The following is a 15013-nucleotide window of genomic DNA, read 5'->3' on the forward strand; positions in this document are numbered from 1 at the left end:
AATGATAAATACTTAAACATGAAGAAAATTCAAGCAAAACTCATTTAACCATAGTAAAAGTATCACACAGTAATTGTAGGCTACAGTATGTTGAGAAAGGAGGGTTGAAATGTAGTGAGATTTCAAGACTTATAAAGACTTAAGCACATATCACAGATTATTATTACTTGTTTAAATGTGGTATGAACAGTTCATTAGTAACTACCCTAATAACCACTACAGATTCATGTGTACAGTTGTTGGCTCAATTATTTGTAAAAAAAAAAATTCAAAAGATGCGTGAGAGACATGGATCAAGAGACTGCTTGTGTATAGGGCCAGAATTTTGTGTTACACCCCTGGCCCTAATAGTAAAAGCACGATCACCTAGAGTCTTTAGCCTTGCCAGAAGAGCCTTGCCACCTTGATTTACCACAAAACTACTCTTTCTTTGTGGGACGATAAGTTGATGGATATGTTTTCACTGAAAAAAACATTGCTTGTGTTCATGTGCCTGTATGTTTCAAACTCGACTCAACATGGTGGTAGTATCGAACGCACAAGATACTGCTCGTCTTTGACAGCTTGCAGATACTGTGTTTGGTGAGGCTCACGGCTGCAGTTTTCAGCTTGGTTGGTAGTTACTTGTCTATTGGTGTAACTAATCTTTGAATTTTTCGGAAGCAATATTGCAAATGTGTACTCTTGTAGTTTGCAAATTTTCTTAACACACCAACATGTTTCTCTCAACATAAAATGGACAAGCAGAACCAGTAAAAATAAAACACTTTGCAAGACTTGGTAGGTTATTTTATATTTAAAAACGGTATGATAAAATAAACTTTGAATGGATTCGGCATGTGCTGTCGCCATGCATGCATTACACTGACACCCTCACAATACTAGCAAACTGGCATGCTCTGCCATCTGCTGGACTAAAGGGTAAACGGCAGATGACAGATGAAATATGCCTCTGTTGCATCTATACTGCTGGAAATTTAAAGAAGAAAAACATAACTATTGAGAGAGGAGCATCACTGCTGCTGAATGTAGTTTCATGCTTTGACTAGAACTTCACCCAGTCTAAGAATTTACAAATGTAGCCTAATTTTAGCCTGGCATAGTTAATCTAGTTTAGATAGTGATGAACTGTAGCCTACCTATTCTAAGAATTTAGAGAGCTTGTTGACATACCATTAATCCTCAATGTGTCAGTTATAAGTAAAAACAGATATTAGAGACCTTCAAAATCAAATAAAATGATAACCATTGGTTTTGTTGTGTTTATATAGCTGTTTTGAAGCCTTGTTCCAATACAAAAAACTGGATAATTTTTATGAAATATTTTAACTTGAAACGGGTCAAATTTGACCGGAACACAATAAGAGGGTTAATGTGTGTTAACAGAATATTGAACTGGGGAACATAGGACCTTGGGAACATAGGACCTTGGGAACTTAGGACCCTGGGAACATAGATACGCTCTAAATCAAATGCAGCCAAGTAAATTCAACCAAGCTAATTAAGGCAAGTGAGTGGAAACAGGTTGAAACTTGCTGTAGGCGCTAAATCAAGCAAGTGCTTAAAAAATCTGTGCACATTTTATTAACTTTAGTAATAGTTAGTAATTTAGTAAGTAATGGTAATAATTTTTTTTAAAGATTATCTTAATGTTTTGTAAGTCTGTGGCATGTAGGCCTATGGCTGCCAACCCCTGTAGATACTACTGCAATTTAAAAACTGTAATTAAAAAATACAGTCTAGATACCTAGGTTGTATTTTTAAATAATTGCCTAGCAATCAATGATCATAACAGATCATAACAGAATAACAGATAAAACCTGCAGCCTATAGAGAAGCCGCTGCTGTTTTGATCCATCGGATTTAGTTTTATTTGCATGCTGTAAATTATTTAGCCACCAGAGCAGCAAGGGGAGGGAATCAAACATAGCCTAAATCTCTTTATGTTTTTTGTGTTGTTTGTTTTTAAACTAATATAACTAACACAATCAGTGTCATTTCAGTTCACTTGGTCTATGTAATTCAATTCAATATGTAGCTACAACCTAAAATGCTGGGTTATTGTTTCTATCCAAACGCTGGGTTGTGTCTGTTTGTCATTGCTGGATTAAATGTGAATGTGGTAAGAGGCATAATATGTGCAAACACGATTCAGCAGAAAGGAATCAGCTGAAAGTTGAGTTTTCTTTAAAAACATGACTGGTAGATCATGAAAAACAACATTCAATTGGAGAGAGAATAATAGAATTTCTGAAGACTGCAAAAATACAGTATATTGAAGCTTTTAAGATTAAAGCGTACGTTATCCTGTGGAGGGCAGCCATACGCCTAAGCGTCCAGTCGACCGCAGAAATAAAGAAGAAGAAGAAGATCTCGCGAGAATTCCCTTCTGCTGTGTATGTGTGTGTCCTTGACGTGAAGTCCAAAATGGGTTACTGGGACTTGCAAGAGGGCACAGACTGCGTCCAAAAAACATGGATCACAACCAAACTCGGCACGGCTTTGGGTAAATATTATCATCACCATCATGGCGCGACTCAGTCGTGCTGGCTAAAGATGCGGGGTGCAACACCGGACAGCTGAAACTAACTGAATGACCTAATGTTTTAGCTAACGATAGCGTTACTTAGCTAGCAGGATAGCCCTTGCTACTACCGTTAATAAGCAATACATTTGTTAGTGGGGAGGTCAAACGTGATTCTACAGTCAGTCTTTCTTTAAACTGTATTTGGTCTACAATCTAGAAACATGCAGAAACTTGTTCTAAATTAATACAATTAAAACGTTTTTTCCGCTGCTGAAACTTCCTGTTTTCAGCCCAACCGGTGGAAACACGCTAGCCGGTCCCGACTCCCAAGTGCAATCACACTTTATCTTAGTTTGACATAAAGTCCCACATACCATGTTCAGGAAGTCATAGTACAATAATGCTACGGTAAAATTTCTCATAATTCTGGATTTTGCTAGTCTGTTATATTGTCTGTAATGCCCCAGTGTCAGATTCTTCAGTCGTTTTGATATTGAAGCATGTTCGCACAGTGCACAGTAATTGGTTCAGATGACTATTGGTAGTCCTTGACTATCCAAACAGCAAATATAAAGAGATGTTGGCCTGATCACAGGTGTTTTGTAGGTAGTTATGGAAATTAACTAGAGGTTGCTGGTCACTGAATGTGTGTGCATGGTCTGTATGTGTGTAAAAGACATTCGCAGAGCTCCAAGCAACATAAAGGGAGAATACCCTGCAATAACAGTCCCACTGCAAAAAGCAGGCTAATGGTAGAAATTAAATTAGATTATTTGCCTAGGCAAAATACCTTGTTACCATGTTATTTTGTCATTGTGATTAAACATTGGAGTAATGGCTATTACCTACCATTTTACAGCCTTTTTTAGGGATGTTAGGCTACCAACTGTGATGATGAAAATTTCCCTCTGCACTTCATTGAGGTGTTGTTCAGGGTTATTATCTTAGTGGGCTAGGGTTAGGGTTAGGGTCATCATTGATAGCTTGGCAAAATTATACTCTGTGCTGTAGTTGAATAACAGAAAATACCTGCAGCGGACCTAGAGGGAAGAAGAAGCTGCTGGTAACTTTTCATCCAGCTTAGAGAAGTTCTCACAATGTTGGATTTAGTCTTATCTGTATGCTCCAAGTTATTTACCAGATTTGCAAGAGAGGGGTATTTTTATGTTTTTATTTTTTTTTCATTCAACTAATCAACTAGCGACACCTAGGGGACAGTCTGAGTGACAGCAGGGAGCTCAGCATTTAGGCTTTACTGTTTTTGCAAATAGCCAACTGTTTTGGCAATCTATTTTGGCTATTTGAGTCAGAGTAGCGAAGATTCTGTCTGTTAGAGGGGCACACAGCCTCTTTTGACAGTAATTACCAAAAGGCCCCAACACAAATACATCACAAATATCATCTCTCTGGATAACCATCCAAATATTACAGTCTACTATATTTGGTAGTGGGCACCAATACAAGAGGATTCAGATATGGGTTGACATAACCAGCATCAGTGTTTGGAAGTGGGTGTCAAAATACTGTAATACTGTAAAATACTATAAACTGTATATCAGTTTAGCACACAAAAAGACCTTGTTATTTGAAGGTCCTCCTACTATGCCAAGGTCGGTTCAAAAAGCTGGCAATTGTTTTGCCTTGCTTATCGTCAAAAAACACATTGGAAAATATAATTTGAGACTTAGGCTAATTGCTAATTAATCAGCGGGGTAAATTCGGCATGTAGGCCTATATAGCCCAATCCTCCAAACAGCTCAGAATTTTACTGGAGCGGGGAATGTGCTGGGGAAGTAGTGTTGCTTCACACAGAAATTAGCGACTCCTTACCTTCAATATGTTCCAAAAATCCACAGACAGGAATCATGGTAATGTTAGTATCCTAATCACGGCAAATGTCCATCGAACAAAAACAAAAGTGCACCGACTCGGTAAAACATGATGTCGATTCTGAAACAGTCCAACCGGCGGTATGTTGATGTCTCGCTATGGAGGGCAGAGTGTTGAACGCTGAACAATAGAGGCCAGGATTGCACCAGAAATTACACATAAACCTTTTGAAAAAATTATTGGTAGTTGGTAAAGTGCAGCTGATGTCAATATGGAATTTCCATGTTGGTCCCCGTCTATAATCATAATGCTACTAAAATAAATTGTAAGCATTAGCAATACTAGATTTAGATTATCATATAGCTAGTAAGCCCTATTGAGTCTAGCTCAGTTTTCTGCTGAGCAATACAGCACCACCACAAAACAATGTAATAAGCTAACAATACACATTTAGCCCCCAACTCACTGTAGTAGGGCGGCACGATATATCGTTTCAGCATCGTCATGGCGATGTGCGCACGCGCAGTAGTCACATTGCAGGACGTGCGATATCAAGTGAGGCAAATTAACTCAAACACGTCATGCTACAACTTTTTTGCTGCTTGATACAAAAGGAAAACTCGCACGGTTCTCATTTTCCATGACTAATCTACAAGAGAAGTCTGTCTGATATAACATAATTTACTCTGATTTAAGGGTTTGTTATATGAGTAGCGTATGTTACCTTTCCAGCTTTCGCGGCTCCGAACCGTAGTTGGGAAGCCTCTGGTGTTGTGCCAGCCTATTTTAGCTTAGCCTGGCTCGTAGCCGGTAACAAGCTTTTTACTAAGAGTCCGGACCAACTCTGCAGTGGAGAACTGGCACTAGGGGTGGGCGATATGGCCCTAAAATAATATCACAATATTTCAGGGTATTTCTGCAATAATGATATTCTTGACGATATGACAAAATACTGAAAAATATTTTATTATTAATTTCAAGAACATACAATTGCAACAAAATAAGTGTTATAGTTTTATATGTCAGCATAAACGTAAGTTTGCCTTCAAATATTCAGTAAAAATTAAACAAAAATTATCTCTCAGTTCTTTAGTTTGTAAACAACGGTAACTCAGAGTGAGATTCAGATTCTGTACAAAATATAAATAGTAGGGTCCAGCTTTTTAATAAGCTGTTTGAAGCCTTCCTTCTCAACTGTTTGGATTGGCATCATATCTTTAGCCAAACAAAATGTGACAGCTTCGGTAATATCTTTCCAGCGTTTGCTTTTTCTGTCACACAGAGTACAACTTGCCAAAGATTCGGCGATGCTGTGCTGAACCAATGTATTTTGTCTGCTTGGTTTTGAACTCACAGTTAGGGCTGGGCAATATATCGATATTATATCGATATCGTGATATGAGACTAGATATCGTCTTAGATTTTGGATATTGTAATATTGTGATATGGCATTTCTTGGTTATAAAGGCTGCATTACAATAAAGTGATGTCATTTTCTGAACTTACCAGACTGTTCTAGCTGTTCTATTATTTGCCTTTACCCACTTAGTCATTATATCCACATTACTGATGATTATTTATCAAAAATCTCATTGTGTAAATATTTTGTGAAAGCACCAATAGTCATCCCTACAATATTGTCGCAATATCGATATCGAGGTATTTGGTCAAAAATATTGTGATATTTGATTTTGTCCATATCGCCCAGCCCTACTTACAACTGAACATTTAGCCCACTTCGTAGAAAATACCAAGATATATATCGTGTATCGCCATTCAGTCTAAAAATACCGAGATATGATTTTTGGTCCATATCGCCCAGCCCTACTCACAGTAGCTGTTGAGCTCTCCTCGCGGGATTTTTGGCTCTCCTCGTACTGAACCGGGTGCTTCTGTTTGAGGTGGTGAAATAAGTCCTGATTCCGCCTCTCTGGGCCAGTTTCGGTTTACAGCGGTGAAAATTACAAATGGACCCAATCATTGCGGGGGCAAAACAAAACGTCTTTTTCTGACACTTATGGAGTCGTATGTTTTGATAAAGCTGTTGCTTCATCAGAAAGAACAGCAGTAAAGAAATAACCGACGCAGGTCCATCTTTTAAAAACGTGCTGGATTTGGATTGTTATATTTAGCGCTCATGTAAACACTCGTGTAGCAATCTTCCTTCGGAATGATTTCATACAGAATGAAAAAAAAATCCCAAAGCATTTGCCAATAAATTGGTACGGCTGATGCCGGTTTGCTCTTCTTGCTTGTCATCCAGAGAGGTCTAATGATCACAGCGCTTCCCACACACAGTGTAGCCCCCCTCCCTCCACTACGAGTGGAGACTGTAGGTTATATATTGATATGCAAATTAGCATGTGACGTCATCCGGCGACTTCTTATCGCATACACCGTATACCGCGCTGTTGAGCCAACCTAAATCACCGCAGGGGAAATTCCTTCACCGCGACAGCCCTAACCGGTATTATTGTGAATGATAGGATATGGCACACCCCTAACTGGCACTTTATTTCAGTAGAGCAGAGAACATAATGCACGGCCTCTCGGTGATGTTCTAAGCTCTTTTCCCGCTACCTATGGTAACTTTACTTAGCATCCTGCAACTCACTCTGGCTGTGGCTAAAAACACGCTCACTTCCTACTATGTCACCCGTGCAGGTTACCCACAAGGCCACCTTCTTAAAGGGGCAAGGCTTGATAGAGCTATTCAAGTCATTTGGTGACAATTCCTGTATTTTTTCATATCGCAATATATATCGCAGAAAAAAAAATATTGCAATGTCAGTTTTTTCCAATATCATGCAGCCCTACTCTGTAGCATCCATTAGCGTTAACTGCCTGCCATGCGAGCGAACCGTTGTTTTCATTCTGTCAGAGTGATTCTGTGAGCTAATCTTCTGCACAATGTTGCTCTCTAGTTGTTGGCAGTGATTGAGCAGAAGGAAGTCCATAGGCGCCCAGGACAGATACCCTCCCTGGCTCCTATGTTTCCGGTTCTGTTGTGCTACATGCACACGCATGCATGTATGATGCTAGCTGGTGGAGCCATTCAAACTGCCCCTCCTGGGCGGAAATAAACATTCTGTGACAAAACTAGAGACTGTATGGAAAATATCTAGAAACTCAAATTAAAACAATTTATTGCAGAGATAATTGAAATTCTTTGTCTTTATTCTCTTTCTGCTTTTACTCCATAGTTTCCTGCTTTGTGTTGTCCTGATTACATCCCAGATCCAATGTCCAGCACACTGAATTGTCCAGGGTTGTGAAGTTGTGTTGCAGTTTGTTGCAGGGCTGGTGAGTTTGGCCAATGAATTAATCAAGTTTGTTTGTTTTTTTGTTTGTGTGTGTTTCAGGCCTGGTCGGTTCAGCCTATCACATAGTAGCGTTCCAGCCTGACTCTGCAGTAGCAGCGCTGCAGAGGGCCACCAACGGGACTGTCACCATGGGTAAATATTAGCGCCCAGTAGGTTGTAGGGCTGTCCCGAATACCATTTTTTGGGATTCGGAGCTTCGGTAGTAATCAACAGCGAATATTCAAAGCTTCGGCCAGGGGGTGGGTGGGTGGGTGGGGGGGTGTCGTGTTAAGAGTCACGCACCTTCAAACTGCTTGGCTTTCCATACACGGGCAGCAGTTCACCCGACAAAGTTCACACATAGTCACAGTTCCTCCTCACAAAAACACAGCGCTGAAAACATACTTAACGTACATAAAACTTCAATTAATTGCACAGGCTTTTATTTGCTTCAAACACTGAACTCAACCGGCCTATATTTGGGACAGGCATCTAATTCCTTTCGCACAAAAGAGAGAGAGCGAGAGAGCGAGCGAGCAAGCTAGAAAGTGAATGAAGAGAGGGAGCGGTGGTCGCGAGAAAGACGGTGAATCAGAGAAATTAAACGTTATTTTCTGCATGTTTCACAGCGGTTACGTTCTAAAGCAGAGAGAGAGAGAGGGAGAGCCCTGTATCTAAATACCGGTAGCGTACCTCAGAAAGGATGAAAGCCGAAAAAAGATCAACGGAGAAATGTCTTTCTGCTGCTTCTTTTGTTCAGCAAATTTGACAACTGACAGCTTGAATTTCAGGTCGTAGTTTTTTCTCTGTGCCGCCATGCCGATCAGCAAACGTGACTGACGTTTGAATGCAAGTAAAAAAAAAAAAAAACTGCTTCACAGCGTCAATGGCAACCGGCTTCTAATTGAGACCGGCCTTAATTTGTCAAAACGTGCAGCCACACCTGGCCAGTAAAAGGGACTCGGCTTTTAATCAAAGTTTTACGGTATAACATAAAGTTAGAGACAAGGGCTCAGACAAGCGACTTCCCCATACAAAAGTAAACTCTGACTCCGCAAGAGCGGAAGTGTGACGTCACTATATAGACACCCAAGCAGCGATCATTACATATAAACCCAACGAATAGTCGAATATTCGGGTCCAGCCCTACTAGGTTGAGGTTTTTAGATGTGATATCAGTATTTAAAGGAAAAATCCACTCTAAAACAAAAAAATTTACCTTGCATTCCTGGGCCCATTTTGTTGTTTGGAGATGCATTTTTGATGCAGTGGAGTGGAGCTTAATAGCAGAAAACTTTTCAGATATCAAAAACATCAATGGTAAACGTCAGGTTTTTCTGTCAGTCCCTTAGAATCCAAGAGCAAGGGCTTCTCTCTAGAGCCGCCATTTTGCACTGGCGTTCAACAATCCTAGAGAAAGGAGAGGCAAAGACACCAGTTTCTCTACCGATGGTAGCAGAATGCAAAGCTGCTGCAAGACATGTTTTGAGTAAGAGGCACAGCTACGATCATAGATGCGCCTCCAATGTTCATGAACTAGTAAACTGGCTGGTTATATTTATATGCCCATTAAGGCTGGGTATTGGCAAGGACCTCACGATACGATACATGAGTCACGATACGATTGTATCACGATACATTGCGATACGATACATATTGCGATACATTGCAATAATCTACATAATTTACTGAAAATTTAAAAATAGAGCTGAAATTACAACTTGCTGTGTACCACCTGGGTAGTCTAATATGTACATCACATTATATTGATAACTCAGCGGACAAATTGAGTCAAAACTATTTAATTCAAAGGGATTTGAGGGAAATTTAAGGACATTTAAATCTGTTTTTTTAATGTATCGATACGAGGGGCTGGAAAATTGATACAGTATCATGGAAAAAAATATTGCAAAACTCAGCTGTATCGATTTTTTTTGCACAGCCCTAATGCCCATATGCCCACCTTTTGATTGAAAGCAACAAGTTCACGCCCCTTCTCTGGTGCGTGTTAAAAGCGTTCTGGAAAATGTAGGAAATCACTAACTGAAGTAGAGGTAGTCAAGGCAGGCTGAGGGAGTCAGCACAGCACCAAAGTAAATGACAACACTTAATCACAAAATAACTCCTGGAATGCACTGAAAATCACAGGTGTTGAGATGTTGATGAGATCCAACAGTAAAAGAGCGTCCAAGTTGGGTTTTTTCCTTTTTAACGAGCATAATTTCAGATGGCTTGACTAGGGCGGTGGTCAAATCAGAGCATCTTGTCATCACTGTCAACTGATACAGATAAACTTTTCTTTGTCTTGCTCACACAAATTCAGCTTTTTAGAAAAATATGGTGACGACAAAATGTTCTGATTTGAAAAGCTTATTTATTTCTATGTCAATTAACATCAGCATTAACAATTATTACTTCTTGAATTTATCTTGATCTGATAGCACAGATAATACCAGGATTGAATGCTGAAATTGACCAGATACTAAAGTGTTGGCAAATATGGTCCAGTAATACAAGTGTGCTGTCTGGCCTCAGTCTGGAGCAGGAAGAGTTAGGAGGCAATACCCCTGCCTGAGACATGGTTGGCTTAAATATCTCCTCCTCTGGACCACATGAAAAGTCAAGAACGTTAATAAATGAAACATGTCGGCATGCAACAATAATATTGATTGTTGTATTGTGTTGTATTCTTTTTTTCCTGCATTAATGTTTCAGTGTAATTTTTCAACCATATTTTACCAGTTATAGCATCAGTGCTTTTGCAGTTTACAGCAATCACTGGCCCACATGCAGGCAATATAAATACTGTAATCTTTTAGAAATTATTTTTTTGACATTTGTCCCAAAAGTTCTTATCCATGCAGTTTAGAATAAATACTTTGGGTCTACAGCAGTGGTTCTCAAGCATGGTCCATAGAGATCAGAGAGTCTTCAGGTCTTCAGTCTTCCAACATGCACTGATTAACACATCTTAAACCATAGAGGAGGAACTTGTGAGTGAAATCGGCCGTCGTAGTCACTGGGCCTCATTCACAAAACTTGCGTACGGTCTTAGTGTTCTTATTAACATTTCATATAATTTTTTTTCTTACTTCAATCTACGTGTGTTTGGAAGCATGTGAGAGGACAAATACTAGGGGTGAAAAGAATCGCGAAAAGAATCTCACCCACGGTTCGGGTCGCGCATGTGTGCCACGGTTCATTCGGTTCTGTGTCCCCCTACTCCCCACGTGGGTCCGATCTCCCTGGAGAGTATCTGTCCTATCAGTGGTCAGAATTACATGTCAATCTGCGATGACATCACAGCTGGAGCGAGTATGGAGCAAATTGTGGAATTTAAAGTTTCACTTCCTGGCTCTACTGCTGCTGCTCTGCTGGTCTGTGAATCGGCAAATGACAGACATGACGTGATGACGCACATTGGCACATTAGAGATAGATTTGGATCAATTTCTATACATTGACCTGATTTTTGGCTTCCGTGCCGATATTGTGGCGGTGTGCCGCAGAGGAGCCCGACGTCACTCTGCAGTCACACTGGCAGAAGCAGGAGAGGAGGAGGAGAGCCGGTAGGACCAAAACAACTTGCTCTTCAGCGGGTCAGGGTTTTTTCAACCCACGACCGCCCGATCCGACACATCAACATAGCCTATCCGAACCCGCCCGTTCGTTCTCAATATTATCTTCAATCGACCCTAACCCGCCCCACCCGCGGGCTTCGGATTGACTCGCGCATCACTACTTGGGCTGTTTATAGAAAGATTTGTAGCCCTATTCATTAGTGGAAGATTTCAGTACATGATTTAAGTTGCATTTTATGTTGATGCCCTGGAGTAAAGCCACTGAAAGTTGCATTTTATGTTGCACTGTTGATGTTGGCCTATGTAACCTACAGTGCAGGGATATTTTATGTTATAATAACAAAGGAGTATTTACTTTTGAAAGAAAGTCTGTTGATTTTGTTATACTAGACTAGAAATTTTCGAGCGAAAGTAAGTCTGGTAACCGGTGACAATCCTCTGTAGGTAAATTTTTCTTAGCTATTAGCCTTTATGCACGGTCCTTCACTAGGTTTGTCTTTTGGAGCTTCCATAGTCCAGCAGCTTTGCTGTGGGTTTATTTACAAATGTGTTGCGGTTTCTGTCACCTTCTAGTGGTCGGCTTTAAAACTTTAAAGACATATCAACATAGCCCAATATGGTATTTACCTCCGTTAGCAAGTAAGTCTGTTGGCAACCTCAAATTACTTGGTTCAGTTCATTGCAAAGTGTGACTTTGCACTGCCTCTCTCCCTGCATTTACTGCTATATTTTATTTATATATATTTGGTTAGTCTACAAGTAAGCTGATGCCAATTTGACTTTTTATGCAACAATGCCAACTAATTTATTCTAAATATACTCTTGCACATGAAACAGAAATGGTAGATAGAAAACATTAAGTGTGCACATTATTTAAGTATTTAGGATAATCAGCTACTAGCACCTTGAAAAACCTCTCGGACTCTTGGACCTCTGTGGAGTGGGGTTGAGAACCACTGATTAAAATTGACTTTTGTTTTGGGGTTAGTGGAAACTGTTTTAACTACAGTGGACCAACATCTTGTCTACCAATGTGACAGTATTCGCCAGGCTCTTAACTGAAAAGCAATTTGGTCTAAATTAAAGTGGATGGTGAATTTTGGAATCCATAAGCCACTGTGGAAGGAAAATCGGAATGAAATGCTGATGTAATGCTGATATGGATTGTGTGTCTGTGTGTGTGTACTAGCCACCCTGGGAGCCATCTTTGGCATGGCAACGTGTCTCAGTGCTCAGGCTCGTGAAGCTCCCGACGACCCACTGAACTACTTCATCGGGGGCTGCGCCTCTGGGGTCTTCCTCGGAGCCAGGAGTAAGTATTATTTCTAGCTCTCTACCATAACTGTAGTTACCGTAACCCTTCTTAACCCAGTTACTCCACTAACCTGGTTTTAGGTCTGTGTTCAATGGATTGCAAAAAGCAGCAGCGGGGTAACAAGTAACACAAACCTTTCAGTCTGCAAGCCTTCTTCAGTGTTTTAGAGATGGTAGGAGTTTGACACTTTTGATGTCAACAGAAAACATGGTGGTGAGCAGTACTATTAGTATTACTATTGGGATCATGATTTGTTTGCACTGTAAGTAAGTTATTACTGCTCAGTCACAGAGGGAAAGGGAGATAATCTGTTAACTGGTTTATTCATCTATCATATCATCCTTGATACCCTCACACTCAGTCAAAGGGTATCAAAGGTTCATGTAAACAGCTTAATCGGAATTAAATTAAATAACAACTTAACTAGTATGACCAGTAGGTAGCTTACTCTGGTATGGAAACATAGCCAGGGATCCTGTAGTGTCGACATCACAAAAGTACCAAAATAGGGAACATACATGAGAGTAAAAAACCAAGAGAAAACAAGAAACATCAAACATCAAACTAGCTCCCCACACCACAACAGAGACAAACACACAGACCAACATGCATGCATAGATGGATAAACAAGACCCTATGTCCTTTGTGTGTGTGTCTGTCTCCAGCCCACAGTGCTATGACCGGTACATCAGCCTGTCTGGGTCTGGGAACGCTGGCCTTCTTCACAAAGATCGGCAAGATGGAGGGATGGAGGATAGCCGGACCACCCAAACTCTGAGGAGGAGAAAGATGTGTATTCATATGTATTCTGTAAATTAAGTATTCCTGGAATAAAAAGTTTAAAGGTTAAGTGTGTAATATTTCTGCTTTACTGAAGCATAATATGACTTGTAAATATCAGCAGTGGTTTCCTAATGGTAGTGAGTGAAGTGAACAACCACGGCGCACGCGCTGCCGAGATTTCTTGTGTGTTTTTGTTGTTTGAAGGCCCTCCTACCAGGCCAAGGTCCATTAAAATATCTGGCAATTTGTTTTTGCCTTGCTTATCAGCAAAAAACACATCAGAAAATGTAATTTGAGACTTTAATACTAATGGGTAGGATGTTCTGGTAAATTCAGCATGTATATAGTCCTCCAAACAGCTAAAATATTAGTGGACCTGACCATTTACAACAGGACAACAGATAGAATGTTAATTGTTGATTCTGAAACAGTCCAACCGGCGCCACCATGTTGATGATGGTCTTGCTGTATGGAGGACAGAGTGTTGTTGCAATGACAATGCTGAATGATAGAGGCCAGCATTGGACCCAAAATTACACACAGACCTTTTAACATGGTCAGGGTTTCTTTGCGATAGCTGGCTTCACAAAACCAGCCAATGGCGATCCTGGTTAACTGGTGTCGCAAAGATTAGATTATTGGTTATCGGCTTGCTCTGTCAACCCAGGATTTTCTGATCCATTTATGATTATGTTCACATAAAAGGGGCGGGGCCATTTGTAACAAATGGCCAGTCACATGCAACATGGACAGATCAGCATATTTAACATGAGGTGCTACTATTGATCCCTGTGGGGAAATTAGGTCATTGCAGCAGCAAAAGAAATATTATTCAGCGGGAAGAGAAAATATAGAATATAAGCACACAACTAGAATATAAAAATAAGCAACAAAAGGAAATGGATTACTAACATTTATGTTTTCCCAAGTAGAACAAACTATTATCATGAATAGATAGGAGCAATACAAAAACCTTGCAACAGTGAAAAGTAACGCTGGGGCCAGGGCTAGGAAAGATTGCAGGAGGAAAATTACAGATAGTGTAAATAAATATGGTTATCACTGCCCCGTCATTAAGGCACAGTAGGCATACTTTTCATTGATACAACTGAGTCATTACACTGAGGGTGTGAAAAGGTTTTCTATTCAGAAAGTCTGCCTTATATGCAATGTATTGCACAATTCATTATGGGAATTGTATGAAAGCATTTCTGCACACTTAACATGCAAATGGTATATATTCATCATTACGATATACTTGTAAGCTTTCTGCTATTTGTTAAGAGTGGGAAAATGGCTTGAAATGCTATAAGCATTTATTATCTCTGATATAATAAATCATTGTGGAAAGCAAAGGGGTTCTGCTGGTCTCTACACACCATTGCCCTGCGAAGAGCCCTTCCTATTCTTTAATTCAGTAGTATCCCAAATGTATGGCAAAATTTTGGAATAAAGGTTATTTTAAAAAGTCCACAGGATCCTCTAGGAGTGGTAATGCGATTGTGAGCTGATTGGCATGGTGAGCTGAGAGGTGAGCAGACTTTTTTAGGTTTGTATCCGATAGCCTGAACATAACCCACTCTGGAGCAGGTTAGGTGTGCAGCCTACCATGCTGATGTACCCCACTTCAAAGTGAACCGCCTTTTGTGACATTTGAAACTCCAGGCAAAACCTGA

General features: G+C 40.2%; 1 protein-coding gene across 1 annotated transcript; it reads left to right on the forward strand.

The window, feature by feature from the left end:
* Positions 1 to 2386: 2386 nt before the first annotated feature.
* On the forward strand, positions 2387 to 14998 carry ndufa11 (NADH:ubiquinone oxidoreductase subunit A11). Its single transcript, XM_071543203.1, has 4 exons — positions 2387 to 2506; positions 7720 to 7812; positions 12429 to 12551; positions 13220 to 14998. The coding sequence occupies exons 1-4, from the start codon at positions 2428 to 2430 to the stop codon at positions 13330 to 13332; spliced, it is 408 nt and encodes a 135-aa protein (XP_071399304.1). The 5' UTR covers positions 2387 to 2427; the 3' UTR covers positions 13333 to 14998.
* The last annotated feature ends 15 nt before the right edge of the window (positions 14999 to 15013 follow it).

Source organism: Centroberyx affinis, unplaced genomic scaffold (assembly GCF_046629955.1).
Source record: "Centroberyx affinis isolate AG114_WGS23_722 - 3 ecotype Tasmania unplaced genomic scaffold, CSIRO-AGI_Caff_v1 ptg004263l_1, whole genome shotgun sequence".
NCBI lineage: Eukaryota > Metazoa > Chordata > Actinopteri > Beryciformes > Berycidae > Centroberyx > Centroberyx affinis.